The following is a 24,017-nucleotide window of genomic DNA, read 5'->3' as shown; positions in this document are numbered from 1 at the left end:
CTTTGGATGAGGAAGGCTGTCCAAAGGAGGGAATTTATCCCTGAGCTGCCAAATTAACAAAAGAGGTGGTTAATAAACTTGGATGTGTTGAGGAAGTTGACCTAGATGCTTTTGGTCCAAGTCTTGAGAAATGTGAAATAAGCCATTTCCTTTTTCATGAAATGGTTGAGTGTCAAAGCTTTGACGAGGAATTTGAGCATTCCTTGTCTTTTGAAAGTTTAACATGGACCCTTGAATGCCCTTATCATGTTGTCCATCCTTGACTTGTGAGAACGACCTTCAATTTCCTTCACATTTGACTTGTTCTTTTTCTTTGCCGCTAGTTTAGAGTGACTTGAAATTGCGACAACTTCCATTCAAATCGCAGTTGAAGTCGCCTTCACAACATTTGTTCCTTGATAATTTTACGCGTGAAGTCAATAGGATGACCTACTCTTGTAATTATATTAGCCCTATTAACATTTGGATGGAAGAGGTTTGTGGAGGAATAAATCAATTTTGACATAGTTTGGGCTTTATACTTAATGATCACACTTTCATCCTAGTTCCAAACATAAAGATGACCACCATTCCCCTTGATGTCCACATAATCTTTAATGGATCCTTGTTTTGGTTGATAACAAAACACAAGGGAAGATGCTCCATCATGGATGAATTTCTTGGGTGGATGCATTGGCTTTTTCACTTCACCTAGCAGTCACGTCTTCTAGTTAGCTAATAGGATAGGAATGAATAAGCTCTCTGGGCAGGTACTTTAGTCTTGTGTGATTTATTTAGATTAATTTCTCATTTATTTTCATGTACTTTCATTTCCTAGTTTAGTTGTCACCTGTTTCAACATTTACTTTATATCATTTCCTTTCAACATGGTCTTTTCTAGTAGTCTCCAAGGATGGAAGATTCACCTATTGGCTCTCATGTCTCCAAATTTAGTTGCTGCATGTTACAGGTTTATTGACTCCATGGCCCAATGAGTAAGGACTTCTCGTTTGTGAAAGGAGGAGAATTTGGAGTTCTCATACACTCTTGTGCGAAAGCGCATGTCCCCTAGTTGGAGCCAAATGTTGCACTTCAGGCAACCCCAAAGATACACACTTGGTTAGTGTGATTTATTATTGCTTGGGCGAGACTTTCTTATCAGTTTGGACCTGCTATTCTCCATTTATTAGTTACATTCTTATGCTCATTAGTCATTCACAGTAGTGCATTACTTCCCATGCCCTTGATCTCAGATGTGCTAGATGATATCTCATGCTACTTCAATTATTGGTTGGTATGGTTTCATTTCTTAAGTTCTTGATCTAAACATGATGCTAGGGTTTCATATCATTGTGTAGATGCCAACATTAGACAGATGTTTTATTGCTTTTAACTTATTAAAGATGTTACCTTGTTACTATTTCGAACTACCTGAGAAATAATTACTTTTGATAAGTGTGCCACTAAGCTAACCCAATAGGTACTACTGAGAAAGCAAGGTGGGTAGCATGGACATATCCCTTCCATACTTTAACATTTTCCATTAAACACTTTCCACTTTCCATCCCATCCATAAGAGACGTGTTTTAGCATTTGTAAATAACATCAGGATTTGTTGTTAACCCACTAAAATTGTGGTTTGGGACTTATACAAGTAGGGAAAACTTGTCACTTCAGGAGGCTACTAATTGAGCTTGAGGCTCGTCTTGTTGGAGGTCTAGTTTACCCTTGATGGTACCCATTCGAGTAGTATCACATTAGATAGAACTGAACATAGACATCACTTCCACGTACCTTGAGTATATCGAAAGTCACCCTAGGAAAAAATGCCAAAACCAACCATTCGCCCACTTGACTATTATAGTGCACCAAAAATAGCATTTGGGAAGATTACTCTCTTGTATTGGCCTCATGTCAGTATATTTGAGGGCTATAGCACCAAACAAACTTGTTTTGTAAGCCATTTCTTGCTCAGGAAAACATACTGATGACTTGCATCACTCAAACAAACATTTACTCTAATCATGGAATTGGTTGAAAGTATTTGTTATTTGTGCTACCATTTCATTTGATTGAGGCATATAGTTGATGTTTGCATGAAAGAATCAACAAACAAATTATCATCATGCCACAACCTTAGGGAAACATGAACATCTAATCTAAGTCATATCATCACTCATACCCAACGACAAAATTAGAACTAAAATGAAACATAGGGAACCCCCCTAGGTTAGGAAAAGCACAAGTCCAAAACCTAGAAGTGAGGGGCAAGGCTGTCGAGGTGATAATGGGTGGCTTGCTTGTTAAGGTTCTCCCCCTAGTGAGGTTGGGACTTTTTCTCTATGGAGAATAAGAGCGATAATAGTTACAACTAAACTAATAAAATATACTATTTTTAAATGAAGTCATGTTTTGTATATTATATATTCTTTGTATTCCCTCTACTTTTTTATGGCGAATATTTATTATCTTTGTAATTTCTATATAACACACTCATGTGAGTGTTGTAAAGCTGGGGCATATGATGCCCTGTACATTTACTGCCCACATTTTGAACCATTTATACCAGCTGGAACTATGAGGTCTTGTGGGTTGCTTCTGTGCAAGCGTAACTCCTTTCCCTTTGTATTACGTACTTAGTTCCATTTTGTGTAACTATCATATGTATCCTAGCTAGATATTTCAGCTTCAATACATGTTTTTTGGACGATAGCAACAAGAGCCAATATGCCAGGTTCTATGCATTTGTCCTTTTTGAAATCTTGACCATTTTCATTCCTCTTGTTGATATATGTATAGTATATACTCTTTTATCTGCATTCTAACACTTATAGATTCCAAAGCACGAAAGAACACATCAAGTCCTGAAGAATGTTATCATTGTTATGTATTCAAATTTCTAGTTAAACAGATTATTACGTTGCATTTATATGATTTTCTTCAAATATCTCTTTACATCAATAGGCCATACCATCTCTTAGAATATGCAATTGCTAAAATTTTGTCTTAAATGGTGGCCTGTCAGGTGTATGAGCTCTGCAAAGAGGGAATTACACTAAGGTTTTTGCCTGATCCTCATCAGGTCAAGAATGCTCTTCAGGTCAGTAAAGGTGAACTTTGTTTTCAGGAAGAAGAGTTGAAAATAAAGAGAATTCAGGAATAGAATCTGAATTTAGGTGGTCATGTTATCCTTTTTATTTTTTTATTGTATTATACTTGAAACATTAATGAAAAGAAAAAGGGCTGAGTGGTTTTGAACCTTAAGATAAGATAAAGATAAGATGATTATATTAATGTCCGATGCATGACCACAAAAGTAGGTCAATGGGATTGAAGAGTATGAGTATGAATACAATGTAGGAGTACAAGTACAACTAGAAATGCCGAAAACGATTAAAAAAAAGAAACATACCTAAGTATAACATCAGAATATATGTATAAAATTGTGACTACAAAGGTACAGTGATATAAAACAATAAGTGAGTTTGGATCAATGTTGCTTGGGAGCGGGAGCGGGAGCGGGAGTGGTGAGTGGGAGCGAAAACGGGAGCGGGAGCGACCATTTTCAAAAGCTCCCAGTTTGGGAGCAAATCCGGGAGCGATTTTTTAAAAATATATAGATATTTTATATTTTAGTTTTTGATACATATATGTCAACAAAAACATGTAGAATGATGAATTAGACATAAAAAACATAAAAAAACATAGATTGATCATTGAACCATATCACATCAATCATCTAGAAATTATAATCGTCATCAACCACGTCCACAAGTTGGTAAAATACATATTACAACTGCAACATATTGAGTCTCGTGAATCATGATTCATCAAATTCAATCTTAAAGTTTCAACTTCAAGCTTTCAAAATTGAAAATTCAATAACATTTATCATCATTGATCACCAAAGTTGTACTTGTAAACTAAGTAATTAAGTTTAACCATTACAAGAAGTAATATCTTAGATATTTTTAAGTCCTAACTTCTAACTGTTAACATGATATGAAATGTTATAAATTTATAAAATGAAACATGAATAATGAAATGAAATGAAACAACTTTAGTCTTTCACGAAGCATCATATTCATAATTCACAATCATTAGCAATGAGTTATAATTGCCAAGGCCCAACTTCAAACTTCAAATTTTCATTGTCATAGTGATATATTGTTTACAAAAAATATCATTATGATATGAAAGAGTCAAGAGTCAAGAGTCAAGGACTCAAAACTCAACAGTTATGAAAACTAAAGTCTAATAGAAACTAAAAAAGACAAGTAAACTGTAAATCTACATGTGGCCCTTGCCACGAGAGTCTCCAGGAGTATGAGCAGGTCGTGGTGGTCTTCTAGGAGTCTCCCGCACAGACCGACGACTAGAACTAGAACCTCCACGTGAGGGTGTAGATGGAGGTGGCGACAACAAAGGAACAAGACTCGGACCTCGAGCACTGCTACTGGATGGTGGAGGTGGAGGTGGCATGGCTGCTGCAGCTGCTTCATCTTCATCCCTTACAAGTTCCTCTTCCAGTTCTTCAAGATGTACAATGCCATCCTCCAAATTGTCATCCTCTGGGTGATTGTCCCAAATTTTATATGTGGGATCCTCATAAGCCCGATCACAGTAATGACTCAACAACCTCAAGTTGTAGTGCACATAAACCAAGCTTTCTGCTCGATTTTCATTGAGTCTGTTTCTTTTCATATTATGTATGTAGCTGTAGGTGCTCCAACACCTCTCTGCAGATGAAGTATTTACAACATGTGAAAGAACCTTTTTTGCCAATTTTGGCAAAAGTCCCTGGCTGCCATATGTTTCCCACCATGTGAGAGCATCAAATCTATCTCTGTCGTCCATTGCATGGAAGTTACCATACAAACCAGTGCCACTGAAGTATCTGCCTATTTCAAGGCGCACAGCTGCACATTCCTCCCTGTCAGGTACCAACTTTTCTATTGCTTCCAAATATCCTCTAGTTACCTCTGCATCTAAATGGGGTTTGGTCCTAACCCCACCCCCTGGTGCAGGTTGGCCCAACCAAGATGTAGAGTAGTATTTTGGCGTAAGGATATACGCCACGCAATGTAGTGGAAGATTAAGTCTATTCCACCGTTCACACACACAATCGTGAATCAGATTGTACAAGTCGGGATCTCTGTTATGAACAATATCTTTTATTCCCCCCAACATGGTATCCATCTGCTCATACACCTCGCCAATCACTGGTTTGTCTGTATCTGCAAATCGAATCATGTGATAAATGGGTTTGGTGAAATCCAATACTTGCCTCACACTTGTCCAAAACTGACAATCAAGAGCGGCCTCCTCCACCAGTTCAAAACCTCGCCTGTCAGCTGCATTTGTAGCCCTTTCCTTTAATACCTGGCAATGTGGACTTGATACCATGCTAGCCAATGACTCTCTTACCTTCAAAAGGCGCTTGAAGGTGAGGTAATAGCTACCAAATTTGGTCTTCGCAATCCTCAACAACTCCAATCTCGAGTGACTGCAGAAAAGGCCATGGGTATTGGTATGATTTGTAATAAATTTTATTATTTGTTTGCCTTTCTTGTACAAATCACCAATCCATTGGTATTGTGCATTTTTGTTTTTGACAACATCATGCATCAGAAGGTTCAATGTGTGAACCAAACAGGCAGACCAAAATATGTTGGGGTATTTATCCTCAAGAATTGCTCCCGCTGCCTTACAATTAGGAGCATTATTAGTGATGACTTGGATGACATTGTATGGCCCAATACGGTCAATTGTTTCAAGTAATGCTTCTGCAATGTTGATGGCGGTCCTGAACTTGTCTGAGTAATCATGTGCAATTAGAAAGATGGGACCACTAACAGACACAGCAAGAACACTTATCAATGGCTTGCCTTTTACATTTGTCCATCCATCAGATACAATGGACACCCCATGGTCAGTCCAAGAACTTGTCATTCTATTCAAAGAATGTGATATTTTTGCTTTTTCATGATCAAGGCCAACGGTTCTTGCCTTGTCATACCCAGGTCTTGTATCCTTTAGGGGCATCATTTATGGCAGAAACCATTTCGTGCCAATAAGGTGAACGAAGAACATTGAATGGTATCCCACATGCATAGAGAAACCTGTAAACCTTTGAATCCACATCATTCCTACACCCCTCATCAAGGAAATCTGATATGGTTCTACACCTTAAAGATGATGACCCTGTGCCTCCATATCCACTGCCTTGGGAGGATGCTAAAGGAGTTCTTTGTGATTGTGAGCTTGGTTCAAAGAAACCCCTTGATTTTTTTGATTTGTATTGGGCTTCCTCCTCTTCCCTTGTGTATTTGGCTCTATCCGTTGCTGACACTGCTGGACAAGTTTTGATTCCTATTTATTTGTCTCCATCCTATGGCCTTTTCCCGCAGAGGTGTCTTCTAGCACGGGTGTATGAACTTGTGTATCATTGTTGCAATGGGGGCAATGAAATTTAGTGGTTCCACCCCCTCTCTGTTTCAGCCCTGTTAACATATTTCCACAATGGGGTTTGGTCTTGTTTAGTTTTTTGAGGGTCATGTTCACCCTCCTCCAGCTCCTCCTCACTGGGGTTTTCATCAATTCGACTTTCTCCAGCTTCTTCATCCCCCTCTTCAGTTTGGCCCCTCCGTTTCCTACTCTCCAGCACCATAATAACCATAAAAGGGACCAAGAAGAGGAAAATGCCAAGAAATATAGCCAGGTCCATGGTGTTTGATGTTTGTAGGGTTTTGAATCTGCAAATTAATTTAATTTATTGGGATTAATTAATTTAATTTAAATTCATGATTTTAAAACTAAATAAACTAAATTACTACCTAACTAAATTAAACTAACTAAACTAACTAAATTACTAAGTTACTTACCTCTTTGCAGGCTTGCTCCTCGCTCCTCGGCGCTTGCTCCTCACTTCTCCTTGCTCCTTTGCTCTTGCTCTCCAAGAAACTCAACTCAATGAAGTGATAATGAATTTTTTTTAGGCCCATTGGGCTTTTAAAACATTTTATTTTTTATTTTTTATTTATTTATTTATTTATTTTTCTTTTCTTTTCCGGTCCGCAGAATATTATTTTTATTTTATTTTATTTTTTTATTTTTATTTTTTTATATTTTTTATATTTTTTTATTTTATTTTATTTTATTTTTTTTTTTGCCGGATCGCTCCCGGCGCCGCCCGAAACGCTCCCGGAGCGATTTTTTAATGTTCAGGAGCGATCGGGAGCGATCGCTCCCGGGCTTAAAATTTCGCTCCGGGAGCGACGGAGCGATCGCTCCTGGGCTTAAAATTTCGCTCCGGGAGCGACGGAGCGATCCCTCCCTACAGCGATCCGGAAAATGGCAGGGAGTGGAAATTTTTTTCGGGAGCGATTTTGGAAGCATGCTCCTGAGGCGCTCCGGAGCCGCTCCCGCTAGAGCGCGATTCGGGAGCAGGTTCGGGGGGGGGGGGGGGGGGGGGGGGCGCTCCCCCGCAACTTTGGTTTGGACAACTCAAGAACCTATTGTGAGAGAGATAGAGATAGGATGATGAAGCTAATAATATCAAGGTCTCTTACGTCTGATGGTTAAGGGGGGGGGGTTGCAAAAAGGGCATTGGCTTGCTGTTGGAGTCCTCTAGAACCTTTGGTGGTCCAACTACATGATCTTGTGGGGAATTTACATTTGAGGGATACTCCTAGCATATGAGGTTGAAAGAAGGAAACTCCAAATGGATCTCTGGCTAATCCTTTGAGTTTGGAGGTAGTGTGGCGGGTGAGAGGTGCTCTACTCTGAATTTGTTTAGAGTTGATCTCTCTAATGCTTTGAGTAACCATGGCCTGATGTATGATTGGTACTGCCAAATCAATCTCGATAATATTGATTGGCCATGGTCCTCACCATTCTATTGTTTGGTGCATTTTGGAGCTTTGCTTGCTGTTTGTTGCTCTGATTTGATTGATTAGCAAGGAAGTATGAGGTGATTGGTCTAGTCATCCCAGGTTGGGGCATGGCATGCAAGAGCTAAGACCAGTGGTAGAAGATCTCCTTGATGAAGAGGGATAAGCATCTCTAGTCTTGGTATGGAAGAAAGTAGAGAGGGGGCCCTCCAAGTTCCTATAGAGGTAGTGATAACATCCTATGATCTCATAGTATAGGCCCTAAGGGTCACCGAAAAATAAGGTGCATCTCTATGTCTGGCTCCTAAACGTGGCACACTTGGCAAATCCTATTAGATCACGATATATTGTGAATTATCTATATCCGAATTCAATGGGAGTTGACCCAAAGTTGTCCTAAAGGGATCTTGAGTGAGTGCAACCAATCCTTGAATATATAAGGGGGGTGGACAATGATGCTATTTTGCAGTTCCAAAAAGTGCTCTAGTTAGAAGGACGTCTTCGAGCCCAAGCTCGTCGAAGGTGAGGTCCAGGTGACTTGAATGTATAATATATAGACATCCTCACTAATAGCCTGATTCCATACCTGTCTAGTTGGCAAGAGATGGTTCGACATATCAAGGGAGGATCTAAATGGGGGAAGGCTCTCTAGGGAGATAGTAATCGACTGGAGAAGTCGAGATGCCTTTGAGAACCAACCTCATATGAAATAAATTCAGAGGAAGTGAATTTGGATCTTGACAAGACATAAATAACATTATTTATTTGACGATTCAAGAAACATGCTATGAGGGGCTACATTGCATGGTACATTCTTCTTTCATCTTAGAAGCTAGGTCTTAGGCGTATCTATTACATAAAGTTGCCTTGGGCTTGCACCTAGTCTCATCTCTTTTTGGTCTTATGCCATTTGGGTGGGGTTGACTACAACTAGAATGGTGTTGATGATTGTAGCTCATACGAAAACTTCTACATAGGTTTTGTGTCAAACATGCATAAGTCATTTGAAGTCCTTTCTATTTTGTAATTCACTTTATTAATGTAAATTGTTAAAGTGAAGAGCCTTTTAGTTTTAAGTTATGAAAAGTCTAATAAAGTGTAATTTATTACACTAGTGATTTAGATGAATCTAAACCGTTGATCTCGAGTGACTTTGGGATTGGATTTCAGCCATTGATCTTAGTGAGTGATTAGGGTTTTGGAGATTTAGTCATCAAGTCAAAAGTGTAAAGCAAGGCAAAGTAGAAGGGCAATGGAATAGTGAAAAATACAGTGACTCAGTTGCATAAGATAATGGAGAATTTTGCTAATTGTGCAAAGCAGGGAAGAAGGGAAACAGGTTTGTAGAAAGGAAATTGACTTCAACAATTTGTGGAGGCCATATGATCCAATAGTGGAGAGGGTTGTACGAATTGGGTGCAACAACAACAATAGCAAAAGTCGACCCAACAAATTTGGCGAGCAGAACTCTACAAGGAAAATTTTAAGGATGGATACTTATCTGAAAGTTTAGAAACCTTGGCGAATCTTTTTAATCATTAATATACAAACTATAAAAATTTTGGCGATATTTTTAGAAAATTATTTGAGTTTCTTATGATTTTATATAGTCCCTATAAAATTTTGGCGATTTTTAAGATACAATAGTTTTATAGTATAAAATTTGGGCGGGTACTTTTTAGAAAAAATGGAAATTGGCAAATCTTATTTTAGAAAAAGCATAGAAAATTAGCCCACCTGCGAATATTAACCCCTAACATTTTCCCTAGAACTCGATTGGATGATCCAACAATCGACTCAACTCCACAATTTCTAGGAGGAGGCTATAAGATTTAGATCAGTAGGAGGGCATATGAGGGAGTTGTACAGGGCCGTCTGACGACCACTTTTTTGTTGTGGGTTTTCTTTCTTAGTGGGTGAGTTTTCCCAGTGTGGGAAGCCTTGTATGTTTCAAAGATTTTAATGAGGATTTGATTTGAAGGGCAAAAAAATTAGTCCTGTATTTGGAAATCTATTCTGCTTCCTCTAATTTATTTTTAAAATAATAGTGTGATAATTCTATGGTCTAAAATTTGCTGTTTAAAAATTAAATTTCAGCAAGTAATTTTACTTGAGATCATAAGGAGGTTATTCACCTAGGATTTGGAGAATATTTTAACATGGTATTAGAGTTGGGTCTTTGATTGAAGCTTCTAGGTATTTATAGTAGTAGATCTATTAGATTTGGAAACCAATAGTTATTTTTTACTTGGTTATTGAATGACTAAGCACATTTGCAGGGTAGTTTGTTTTGATCTGGAAGATGGCAACAACAAGTCTTATATTTGAGGATAGATTGAATGGAACCTTAAATTTCTTGTCATGGGATGTGTCACTGCTCAAAACTAGCAGGGGAACTAATAGGGATCCCTAAAGGGGCAAATGCTAGACCAAGGGCAACAAATGGAGACTTAGCCCACTGTCACCTCAGCTAAGGCTCCCTACTATTTACAGAGTTTCACCGATGGGAGGAGACCTGGTATATATGGAGTCACAAATGACAGATAAATCAATATTTGGATATAAAGTGACCCAAGTAATCCCTTTCCAGAAGAGGTTCAAGAATGAAGCTAATTTTCCATGCTTTTTCCAAAAAAAGATTCGTTAATTTCCATTTTTTTTTAAAAAATTATTCACCCAAATTTTATAGTATAAAATTGTTTTACCTTAAAAATTGCCAAAATTTTAAATAGAGGCTATATAAAATTATTAGAAATTTGAATACTTTTATAAAAACATTGCCAAACATTTTACAAATTGCATATTATATACTAGTAAGATTTGCCAAAGTTTCTAAACTTTGAAATACATTTCCGTCCTTAAAAGTTTCCTTGGAGAAGGGTGTGGGGATTTGAGGGCTAGGTTTATGGGATATGACTTGTGAATTAGTTTCTAAATCCTTATTGAAATTGGTATCCTAGGTGGTTCTTGAAGAATTGTCTTTTCAAAGGAGCGGGACCACACGGGACCAGGTGGGCCCAACCTAGGTCAAGAGGCAAGGATTTAGCAACCAATGATGTTCTTAACCTAGACAAGGAGGGGGAAAGGATCAAAGAAATAATTTTCACTTAAAGGTGTAGACTTGATCCTATGAGGCACTAGCCTTGGGGATACTAGGGCAAAGTTTGATCTCGGAGCTAGGGCTTGGCTTTTCTCACAACTCCATTGTCGGAATGGCTTCAAAATTGGAGGAGGCCTTGAGGAGACACCAACGCAGGAGAGGCTAGGAGATCAAACTTTTTGGAGGGCTATTTTGTCGGGAAAATGATGCCCTAGGTGACCCAACTTGGCTAGACCTAGGAAAAGGTGAAAAAGAATTGATTTTTGGGTGACCACCTCTTGGTAGATCATTGCCTTAGCCTTGGGAGAATGGAGTCTATGATAAATATGAATGAGGACCTTGTTTCTTAGTCAAGGAGGCCTTAAGACTACCTCGCTAGCCTTCTAGGGCAAAGGGAAGTAACCTTACAGCTTTTATACTTCGACTTGCAAAAGGTGATGGCTTATCAAGATGAATTCATTGATAGAATTATCCCTAGGAAATTTCATTCAAATTACATGGCCCATACATTAAGAGATGCTATATAGAGACAAAATTCCACAATTTAAGATGTAAATGCATGCAACAGTTAGCCCTAAAAATAGCAAAAATCTCAATCCAATGTATATGACAAACTAAGACAAGAATAGCATTCAAAAGCATGTACTTACATGTAACAGAACATATCCAACCATCCACAATTTGACAATAGAGAAGCTCCAAGATAAGATAAACCAAATCCAAACATCAAAATTCATCCATAAAGCTCCAATTCATCCTCCAAGAAAAAGTGCGAAATTCTCAAGAGAGAGAAGAGATCCAATCCAAAGTGATGATCAACAAATGAACTCATCTCACTTATATTTATACACTAATGAGGAGTTTGAATTAGTCTCCTTGGCCTACATAAGCCCCAAAAATAAAATAATGTGCTAATAATCTAACTTTTGGTGACAAGCCCACCAAACTAGCTCACAAATGAAAGAATAAGCCTCTTAAGAGGTCAGGTTATGAATAATACATGTCGTAGGGCCCTCCAAGAGGCCTTATGAGGTCTATAGGTGCCATAATGAAGAGTAGGACCGTCAAAAGTGATGGACAAGGGGTTGGCCCCTTGTTCTCCAAACAATAAACCTGTGGTGCTCCTAGTGGGTGTGGGGGCACAATAATAACCTCATGGGTCTCCAAATGAGTCGAAGATGCATGTAGATCATCTGCAAGGGCTTTGATGATGGCGTAGGTGATGCCACATCATCCTACAAGTCCTGGGTCAGCTGCCAAGTATATTTTACATTTGTGGGGTCAACTGGGCAAAGGTGAACTAGGCGCATCTTCCTCGTCGAATAGGTGAATCTCGAGCAATCTTTGAACATCCTCGAGGGTCCATGGAGTACTGTCTATTCTGTGGAGGCCCATGGCTCTCAACACACACCGTACGTGTGCTAATGTATCTCTCTGGAGGATTAGGACCTCGTATAGGGAGACTCCGTATAGGGAGCACAGGTCTCAGGAGATTTTGGAAATGATTCATTTGGATGTTTATGGACGAACATCGGTAGCATCAATACAAGGAAGCATGTATTATGTCTCGTTATTGATGATTACTCTCGTAAGACATGGATCTATTTCTTGAAAATAAATTATGAAGTCTTCATTATGTTTTAGGAGTTTAAGGCTGTTGTGGAGAGCCAAACAGGAAAAAAGATCAAGATGCTGAGGTCAGATAATGGGGTTGAGTATGCCTGTAATGACTTCAAGGGTTTTTGTAGGAAGGGAGGAATTAAGAGAGAGTTAACAGTATCATACAACCTACAGTAGAATGGGGTTGTAAAGGGGAAGAATCGATCTATCATAGGGGTTGTTAAGGCCATAATCCATGATCATGGTTTTCCCATGTTTCTTTAGGTAGAGGCATGTGATACAACAATCTACATCCAAAACAAGAGTCATCACAGGGTCTTGGAGGACAAGAAACCAGAGGAGGCATTCACTACTGTGCAACCAGAGGTGAGCCATTTTCACCTCTTTGTTTGTCTAGTATACATACATGTATGTTGTACCTATAGATAAAATGACTAAATTAGAGCCGTCTTGTATAAAGGGTTTGTTTATGGGATATAGTGAGAGTTAAGAACTCCAAGGCTTACAGGATTTTTATTCTAGCACAAAGGAAAACAATGGTGATCAGGGATGTGAAGTTTGAGGAGGGTGCGCACTTGGCAAGAATGTCAAGGTTGCTTTCCCAAGTAGTGAGCACAGGTCTCAGGAGATTTTGGAATTGATTCATTTGGATGTTTATGGACCAATGTCAGTGGCATCAATATAGGGAGGCATGTATTATGTCTCTTTATTGATGATTATTCTCGTAAGACATGGATCTATTTCTTGAAGATAAATTATGAAGTCTTCATCAGGTTTTAGGAGTTTAAGGCTATTGTGGAGAGCCAAATAGGAAAAATGATCAAGATGTCGAGGTCAGATAATGGGGTTGAGTATGCCTGTAATGACTTCAATGGTTTTTGTAGGAAGGGAGGAATTAAGAGAGAGTTGACAATATTATACAATCCACAGTAGAATGGGGTTATAGAGGGGAAGAATCGATCTATCATAGGGCTTGTTAAGGCCATGATCCATGATCATGGTTTGTACATGTTTCTTTGGGTAGAGGCATGTGATACAACAATCCACATCTAGAACAAGAGTCATCACAGAGTCTTGGAGGACAAGACACCAGAGGAGGCATTCACTAATGCGAAGCCATAGGTGAGCCATTTTCACAATTTTGGTTGTCTAGTATACACACATGTACCTATAGATAAAATGACTAAATTGGAGCCCTCTTGTATGAAGGGTTTGTTTGTGGGATATAGTGAGAGTCAAGGATTACAAGGCTTACAAGATTTTTATTCTAGTACAGAGGAAAACAATGGTGATTAGGGATGTGAAGTTTGAGGATGACTTTGCATCCATGAAGTCACATGAGCTCATTCCAGTGGCAAAGGACAAGGAGTAGGAGGCTTCGAACTTCGAAGGTTGAGACTAGTTCGTCCATGACACTAGTGGCTTCCAGTTTAAGTAGTCAACCTTCAGGTGAGGAGGAGGAGACATTAGCTTCTTCCAGTTCTGTCACGATACCTTGATGGTTCAGATAGACATTGAGGGATTCTTAGGAGTATGTTGAGGCTCCTAGGAACACATTTAGGGAGAACATGCCTTCGAAGAAGTTTTTGACTTATATGGTGCTAATGAGTAGCATCATTGAATCTGAGCCTTTTACTTCTTAAGAGGAATTAGACCAATAGGTGTGGTGGGATGCTATGGTTGTGTACAACTCCATCATGAAGAATGATGTGTGGGACATTGTGCCAAGACTGGAGGGGAAGTTAGTGGTGAGTTCCATATGTCTCTTCCAAATCAAACATGCTGCAGATGGTAGCAATGAGAAATTCAAGTCAAGGTTTGTGGCAAGAGAGTTTTCCCAGAAAGAGTGAGTGGGCTATAAGGAGATGTTTGCTCTAGTTGCTAGGTACAATTCTATTAGAGTTGTGATGTCTATTGTCTTAGTCATTGGATGGAGGATACATCAGATGGATGTGAACATGACATTCCTAAATGGGGTCATTGAGGAAGAGGTGTACATAGAGAAACCTCAGGGCTTTCAGGTACATGGGAAGGACTCTCATGTGTGTAGGCTTAAGAATGCTTTGTATGAACTCGAGCGAGCATGGTATTCCAGGATTGATGGATATTTGTTGAGCTTGGGCTTTGTTGCCTCAAAATATAGCACATCTTGTGAGGATAGCTCATAAGACAAGAGCTAGACCAAGGGACAACAATATGAGGTGTGGCCCACTTTCACCATAGCCACTACCTCCTACTCTTTTGTGGATTTTTCCACTAGGGAGGCTTCCCTTTATTAGGTCACCTAAAGGATCAATCAAGTACAAGCAATAAGGTGATAAAATAGGCTTAAGGAGGACAACTCTACCTAAGAAAAAGGCATAGCTAGCACAACAGAGCAATTCACATCCTCCAATATGCCTAATTAGGGCACAACATGATCTAGGGCTTGAGAAATAGCAAGCAAAAAGAATCAACCTAGGGTCACAAGGCCAAGAAAAGGATTCTAATAGATGAATATATTTAATATATGAAACAAGAAGCTTTCAATAAGCCCCAAGTTTAAGCCTACGACAAACTAGGGCTTTTCTAGGGCAAAATCTACTTAGGGCATAGGACTTTAGCCCTAACATAGATGGATTACCCAATAAAAGGAGTTGATTTTGAGGCAATCACTTTTCCTTCAAGTGTTGAATCCTTCCAAAGGCCAACAACTTCAACCTTAGTTGAGATTTGTGCCATAGCCCTAGCTAGCAACTTATCCTTGAGGGGTCAAAATCAAATTTAAGGAGAGAAAATGAGATTTTGGTGTAAGTTTTATGGATGACCAACAAAGTGACCAAGGCCAATGCCTTGTCCTTGGGTGATGGAGTCTATGGGAATGTAAAATTTTCTAGATCTTGGCAAGGAGTAAGGGAATAATGAAACCCTAGATTTCAAAACCCTAACTATCACTTTTGTGAGGGAGCAAAGTCAATGGGGAGAGCTAGTTGAAAGATTCACCCATGGGATTGTCATTCACATTCTATAAGTGAGTAATGCATGCAATACTATCATCTAGAATCCATGGAATGCTTTTCAACAATAATTAGCATAATATAAACCCTAGATAATTAACCATTCCATACATTAGACACAAAAAGAAAAGATTTATCAAATCCAAGGTACACTTACAAGATATAATGCATGAACAAAGCCTTTATTGCTCCAAAATGACATCTCCAAAGCCAAAGAAATAGCTCCAATAGCAAAAATCCACCATAGATCACATCTCCACAAGATACAAGTCATAATTCATCTAGGCCAAATTCTCTAAGAGGGCTGAAATAGTCACAAGTGATGATGAACAATGAAATGCACCTATCCTCTACTTATATGAGGATTAGAAGAAATAATTATGCCTAACAAAGCCCCTAAAACAAGTTTGATCAATAAATGTAATTGGGTTACAAGCCAACCCATTAGCTAACAACAAAATGAGCCTAATTTTCCCACACGTGAGTTGTAGCTTCCTTTATTGTTGACGTTATGCCTAATTTAGGCTCCAAATGCCATGCCAAAATGCAATGAGGTGTCCAAATGCATGTAGATGCTTGTATGATCCAAAATTTGTGGGTTGGCCCTAAAATTCACCTCAGTATCTCCTGTGGGGTCTCAAGATCCATTTGGGGTGCCATAAAGTGGTCTCCATGAGTCTCCATCTATCAAACAGGGCCTCCTCTCCAGCGTTAGGGATTTCACTAGTGCAACGAACTCTCCCTAGTTTCTTGTTGTGAGACCATCCTTATTTGGGCTCTTAATCAACTCCTGCCTGACAAGTTGTGTCAAGGCCTTCGTGGGGGCACGCTGGGTCCAATGGTGTCATCTTGAAGAATTCTCAAATCTGGATCAAAGTCAACCAACATCCTAGGTCTTGTAGGTGCTTTGGGACACCTGTTATCTGATAGTGTTGCTAGGAGGCTCCAAACTCTCAACACTGCGCTTGTTTGGTCCACTGTACTCCTCTGAAGGGTCTGGGTACCTGTGTAGTGGGTGACCAAAGCCTAAGCTGTTGAACCACCTGACACGATCAACATGGATTCTAGTGAAAGCAACCAATCATTAGGGACTATGATTAATAATGCATCTAAGTGGACCAACCTTGAATTACAAGGGAAATTTTATGCTTCAAGCAAGGATCCCTTTTCAAAATCAAGACCAAGATCTCACAAAGGTGTTTTCTCCATAGGTAGAGTTGGCGAAAGGTCAACCCTATTAGGTGCTTCTAGCCCTTAAATGGAAGTAACAATTCCCTGTTCCGTCCTTCAATTGATAGGTGTTAGTGAATAGTAATGTGGTAATGGAGGGGAGAAGACTTCATGACCAAGTGCCATGGTTAAAGGGACCAGTTGATGGGGGTGTCCACATCCTGAGTGTATATATGTGAGGAGGGAGCATTCATGGATGCATGATTTACCAACTTGTCCTTGGTTTTTCCACCCCTCTTGTGCGCCTTTTACTTATCCTTGGCTATTCCTTGTATTACCGCTTATAGCTCAAGGGTTAGAGCTTGCTTTGTATGATGTAGCAATTTTATTACCCCTTTGAGATGAGTCAGTTTATTGCTCATCGAGGTTGGGACATGCTATGTTTTCCTCTCAGATGCAATGGAGCATCTTGTGCTCAAGAATCGGGTGATGGCTATGTGAGCTAGGCAGAGCTCATGCTAGGCTTTTCCCACATGCTAATTCTAGTGTCTCTGCCATCTTTTGCATTTTGATTGTTCTTTCTTTGTTTTGTTGTGGCCATGATATGATTTTTGCTTTTCTTTTAGGTGCATTAACCTCCCAGGGCAAAGTTTTTGGGCCCTACTCAAGGTATGTGAACATGCGAGTGCCAAGTTGCCAAGAACCGGTGACAGGTTGTACATGAAGAATGGAGGTGAGATATAGGGTTTGTGATGTGGGATGGAAGGTGTTTAGTATGATATAGGGAAGATGGAATGTGCCATCTCAATCATGGCTTCCTAGGTAGTGCCCCTCCTATAACCCAAAGGGCCTTAAGGGAAGTCCTACTGGACTAGGGTTAAAGATCAACCCCCTTGGTAAGGTGAGAGCAAAAGAATACGGTCAAGGTTTGTCGATGTTCCAGATCACCCGATTAGCCATACTAAATGCCCAAAAACAAGCAAGTATAAGCGCTTGATTGCAAAATGATCTAAGTACCTTTTGAGTGGCAACTCACCTTTATCCAAGTGCTAATGTTGGATGGGTGAGAGGTACATGGCTGATGCAAGTGGCAGAGGCACATGGCATATCATCATCTCTTGGTTTTGCACAATGGTTGTTGGTTGTATGGCTGACCGGTTGGTTGTCAAATGTAGGAGAAAAGAATTCTCCTATGGTGTTACCCATTTTGGTGGGTAACAGGCTTCACCAAAAGTGAAGCAGTTCGTAACTTGTATTATATATATGTTGGGAATGATCTACTTATTTTGGTGCTGTATGTAGATGATTTGTTTCTTATAGGGGAAAAGAAGCTCGTTGCTAGGTGTAAAGTAGATATAGCAACAGAGTTCGAAATAAAGGACATTGATTTAATGCACTTCTTCTTGTGGTTAGAGGTTTGGCAAAGACCAAGGGAGATTGTCCTTGGATAGGGGAATTATGTAGTGGAGATCCTAAAGACATTTTGGACAAAGCAATACAAGCCTATGGCCACACATATGATTGCTAATATTTAGAAGGTGATTAGTTCAGATTCAGAGTTGGTGGATCCCATGTACAAGCAGTTGATTGGTTCTTTGGTGTATTTGGTCAACAGTAGGACAAATATATGTTTTGTAGTGAACGTCTTGAGTTAGTTCATGGTGGAGCCGAGGCAAAAGCATTGGATAACTGAGAAGCATGTGTTGAGATATTTGTGGGTACAATGGAGTGTGGTTGTGAAGTCAAGTTGCAAGGGTATACAGACTTAGATTAGGAAGGTAGTGCGCTAGACAGGAATAACACCTTGAGGTATTGCTTTAGTTTGGGATCAGTGATGATATCTTGGTTTAGCATGAAGCAAACTTCCGTGGCACTCAGTTCAGCAGAGGCAAAGTATAGGTATCGAGCACAACAATTTGTGAGGCCATTTGGTTTCACAAATTTATTATTTATTATTTTATTATTATTATTAGTTCTATGTGGTTCACGGTCCTCAGAGATCGGTGACTCGCTATGACCACGGATTATTGTTCCAGGTAGATCCACCTAAAACGATCACTTCTCGCCGGTTCAAACATGGAGCCTGAACCAAGAGTGTCAAGAGAATTGAACCCATGACTTCTCAATAGTAGATGTGCTTAACTAAGGGGACTCCACCAATTGTGCTAAACCTCAGGGCTCTTTGGCTTCGCATGATACTATTAGGTTTGTTTAATTAGGAGTTTATTCCTGTTACTAACCAAAATGGGTAACTCCATGGGAGAAAATTTTCTCCTACGTTTGACAGCTAGCCGGTCAACTATATGTTAGTTTATGGTAGCATCAGACAGGTGTTCTAGTCTCAGATGATGCTAAGAGGCTAAGGAACACTAGATCTCCAAAACCCAAAAAAGGTTTTGCGAGCTAAGCTTGGGAAACACCTTAATTAAATTAATTTGTCATAATTAAATTATTTCGCAAATCTAACTTAGGAAAAGTGGTAAATTAAAGTTAATTAATTAAGGATGTTCGAGATTGCTCTAGAGACTTCTATTGATGAAGTCTAATTGATCTTAGTTGTTGATAGAGATTCAGTGTTGCGGGGGAGCGCCCCCCCCCCTCGAACCCGCTCCCGAAGCGCGCTCCGGGCCGGAGCGGCTCGGGAGCGCGCTCCCCAAAACGCTCCCGGACGGGAGCGATTTTCGGGAGCGCGCTCCCGTAAAAAAATTTGCGCTCCCTGGTCTGTGAGGGAGCGCTTCAGGGAGCGATCGCTCCCGCGCTCCCGGAGCGCTTTTTAATGCCCGGGAGCGATCGGGGAGCGATCGCTCCCGGGCATTAAAAAACGCTCCGGGAGCGAATTTTAAAAAACCGGGAGCGGTTCGGCGGAAAAAAATTCCGCCGGACCCGAAAAAACAAAAAAATTTAATTAATTTTTTTTGGTTTATAAGCCCAATGGGCCAAAAAAAAATCATTTCAATGAGATTGAGCTTGAGCTTGAGAGTTGAGGAAGAGCAAAGGAGCAAGGAGCAAGAGCTGAGGAGCAAGGAGCCAGAGCTGAGGAGCGAGGAGCAAGTGCCAAGGAGCGAGGAGGAAGCTTGCAGAGGTAAGTAACTTAATCATTTAGTTAGTTTAGCTGGTTAGGTAGTTAATTTGGTTAGTTTCATTTACCTGTTTGAGTTTAAAGATCATTAATTTAAATTAAATTAATAAATTAAATGAATTAATCCCAATAAACTAAATTAATTTGCAGATTCAAGACTCAAACCCTACAAACATCAAACACGATGGACCTGAGCATTTTTATTGGCATTTTCCTCTTCCTGGTCCCCTTTCTGGTTATTATGGTGGTGGAGAGTAGGAAACGGAGGGGGCCTGAAACTGAAGAGGTGGATGAAGAAGCCGGAGGAAGTCAAATGGGTGAAAACCCCAGTGAGGAGGATGTGGAGGAGGGTGAACATGAGGGTCAAAAAACTAAACAAGACCAAACTCCATTGTGGAAATATGTTCACAGGGCTGAAACAGGGAGAGGGGGTGGAACCACTAAATTTCATTGCCCCCATTGCAACACTGACTACACAGGCTCATACACCCGTGCTAGAAGACACCTCTGCGGGAAAAGGCCATGGGATGGAGAGAAACAAATAGGAATCAAAACTTGTGACAAGGTGTCAACAGCAGATAGAGCCAAATACATAAAGGAAGAGGAGGACGCCCAATACAGAGCAAAAAGATCAAGGGGTTTCTTTGAACCAAGCTCACAAAGAACTCCTTCAGCATCCTCCCAAGGCAGTGGATATGGACATGGAGGCACAGGGTCATCATCTTTACGCCGTAGAACCATATCAGATTTCCTTGATGAGGGGTGTAGGAATGATGTGGATTCAAAAGTTTACAGGTTCCTCTATGCATGTGGGATACCATTCAATGTTCTACGCTCACCTTATTGGCACGAAATGGTTTCTGCCATAAATGATGCCCCTAAAGGATACAAGAGCCCTGGGTATGACAAGGCAAGAACTGTTGGCCTTGATCATGAAAAAGCAAAAATATCACAGTCTTTGAATAAAATGACAAGTTCTTGGGTTGACAATGGGGTGTCCATTGTATCTGATGGATGGACAAATGTAAAAGGCAAGCCATTGATAAGTGTTCTTGCCGTGTCTGTTAGTGGTCCCATCTTTCTAGCTGCACATGATTACTCAGACAAGTTCAAGACCGCTATCAACATTGCAGAAGCATTGCTTGAAACAATTGAGCGTATTGGCCCATACAATGTCATCCAAGTCATCACTGATAATGCTCCTAATTGTAAGGCAGCGGGAGCAATTATTGAGGATAAATACTCGAACATATTTTGGTCTGGATGTTTGGTTCACACATTGAACCTTCTATTGCATGATATTGTCAAAAACAAAAATGAACAATACCAATGGATTGGTAATTTGTACAAGAAAGGAAAAAAAATGATAAAATTTATTACAAATCATAGCAATACCCATGGCCTTTTCCGCAGTCACTCGAGATTGGAGTTGCTGAAGATTGCGAGGACTAGATTTGGTAGCTATTACCTCACCTTCAGGCGCCTTTTGAAGGTAAGAGAGGCATTAGCTAGCATGGTATCAAGTCCACATTGCCAGGTGTTAAAGGAAAGGGCTACAAATGTAGCTGACATTGCAGGTTTTGAAACGGTGGAGGAGGCCGCTCTTGATGGGCAGTTTTGGACAACTGTGAGACAGGTATTGGATTTCACCAAGCCAATTTATAACATGATTCGGTTTGCAGATACAGACAAACCAGTGATTGGCGAGGTGTATGAGCAAATGGATACCATGTTGGGGGAAATAAAAGACATTGTTCATAACAAAGATCCCGACCTGTACAAACTGATTCACGATTGTGTGTGTGAACGGTGGAATAGGCTTAACCTTCCACTACATTGCTTGGCGTATATCCTTACGCCAAAATACTACTCAGATTCTTGGTTGGGCAAACCTGCAGTAGGGGGTGGTGTTAGGACCAAACCCCATTTAGATCGAGAGGTAACTAGAGGATATCTGGAAGCATTAGAAAAGTTGGTGCCTGACAGGGAGGAATGTGCAGCTGTGCGCCTTGAAATAGGCAGATACTTCACTGGCAGTGGTTTGTATGGTAACTTCCATGCAATGGATGACAAAGATAAATTTGATTCTCTCACATGGTGGGAAACATATGGCGGCCACGGACTTTTGCGAAAATTGGCAATAAAAGTTCTTTCACAGGTTGTAAATTCTTCTTCTGCAGAGAGGTGTTGGAGCACCTACAGTTATATACATAATGTGAAAAGAAACAGGCTCAACGAAAACCGAGCAGAAAGCTTGGTTTATGTGCACTACAACTTGAGGTTGTTGAGCCATTACTGTGATCGGGCTAATGAAGATCCCACATATAAAATTTGGGACAATCACCCTGAGGACGACAATTTGGAGGATGGCATTGTACATATGGAAGAACTAGAAGAGGAGCTTGTACGGGATGAAGCTGAAGCAGCCATGCCACCTCCACCTCCACCATCCAGTAGCAGTTCTCGGGGCCCAAGTCTTGTTCCATTGCTGTCGCCACCTCCATCGACACCCTCGCGTGGAGGCTCTAGTTCTGGTCGTCGGTCTGGGCGGGAGACTCCTAGAAGACCGCCACGACCTACTTATACTCCTGGAGACTCTCGTGGCAAGGGCCACTTGTAGATTTACAGTTTACTTGTCTTTTTTAGTTTCTATTAGACTTGTCACTTTAGTTTTCATAACTGTTCAGTGTTGAGTTTTGAGTCCTTGACTCTTGACTCTTGACTCTTTCATATCATTATGACATTATGATATTTTTTGTAAACATTATATCACTGTGACAATGAAAATTTGAAGTTTGAAGTTGGGCCTTGGCAATTATAACTCATTGGTAATGAATCAATGATTGTGAATTATGAATATGATGCTTTGTGAAAGACTAAAGTTGTTTCATTTCATCTCATTATTCATGTTTCATTTTATAAATTTTTAACATTTCATATCATGTTAAGTTTTAACAGTTAGAAGTTAGGACTTAGAAATATCTTCAATATTACTTCTTGTAATGGTTAAACTTGGCTTACAAGTACAACTTGTTACTTTGGTGATCAATGATGATAAATGTTATTGAATTTTCAATTCTGAAAGCTTGAAGTTGAAACTTTAATATTGAATTTGATGAATCATGATTTATAAGACTCATGGACATGGTTGATGACGATTATAATTTCTAGAATCTAGATGATTGATGTGATATGGTTCAATGATCAATTTATGTTTTTTTATGTTTTTTATGTCTATTTCATCATTCTACATGTTTTTGTTGACATATATGTATCAAAAATTAAAAAATATAAAATATATATATATTTTTAAAAAATCGCTCCCCGATTCGCTCCCAAACCGGGAGCTTCTGAAAATGGTCGCTCCCGCTCCCGCTTCCGCTCCCGCTCCCCGCTCCCGCTCCCAAGTAACATTGCAGAGATTTAACAATGGCCGTTGAAGAATGAGATATTATAAGAGCAACTCAAAAGGATGGTGAGAGACACACTGAGCATTAGTTGATCAGTGAGCAAGGCGTATCGAGCTACCCAGTTCGTAGTTTTCAGTGAGGGAAAAGTTTGTATAAATTTTTGTTTTCCCACCTCGGTTTTCAGTTTCTCCTTATTTCTCCCATATAGTTAAATGCCCTTTCCCATAACCATACATTTAACAAGCTGAAAAAAATAAATTTGCTGAAAACACAAATTCTGGAAATTTTACAGAATGCTGGAAATTGCAGAAATAAAAATCAACAGTAATAAACAGCCATTAAAACACATTTAAACACTGAGATTTTTGGTCAATGTGACCCTGGAAAAACCCCTACAACTCTTGGGGAAAACCAGTTCGAGAGCTCTTCTTTATTTCTGAAAATGCCTTTTTCACAGTGAGAAATATTCAGCAAAAAATCAGCAAGCAAATTTACAACTTATCTCTTTTCCCATGCCTCACAACAAACTGGAAATTACAGCAAACAGGACAGCAATAAATGCTGTACGGCCTCCTCAATTTTCGTGCCCACTTTCAGCATTAAATGCTATTGTACGGCCAGCATTAAATGCGCTGTACGAACTGCAATAAATGCGCTGTACAACCCTTGTTTTGCGTGCAGAAAAATCAACAAACTGCTCCTCGATTTTTGTGCAAACCACTCCTCGAAAATAGTGCCAAAATCTGCCTTTCACTGTGTGCTGAACCAACT

General features: G+C 39.8%; 1 protein-coding gene across 2 annotated transcripts in view; it reads left to right on the top strand.

Moving 5' to 3' along the window:
- Nucleotides 1-24,017, top strand: part of LOC149263425 (protein TIC 22, chloroplastic-like) — a 348,042-nt gene that overhangs the window by 109,628 nt on the left and 214,397 nt on the right. For both annotated transcript variants that reach the window (XM_089387760.1, XM_089387756.1), the window contains exon 3: nt 3,005-3,079. In XM_089387760.1, the coding sequence (XP_089243886.1) occupies nt 3,005-3,079 (75 nt within the window). The remainder of the gene's footprint in view (nt 1-3,004; nt 3,080-24,017) is intronic.

This window comes from Pinus tabuliformis, chromosome 6, assembly GCF_031772625.1.
Source record: "Pinus tabuliformis cultivar Carrire ecotype Pingquan chromosome 6, CPIR1, whole genome shotgun sequence".
Taxonomy (NCBI): Eukaryota; Viridiplantae; Streptophyta; class Pinopsida; order Pinales; family Pinaceae; genus Pinus; species Pinus tabuliformis.
The sequence above is the reverse complement of the archived record's forward strand: the minus strand, read 5'-3'. Positions and strand labels throughout refer to the sequence as shown.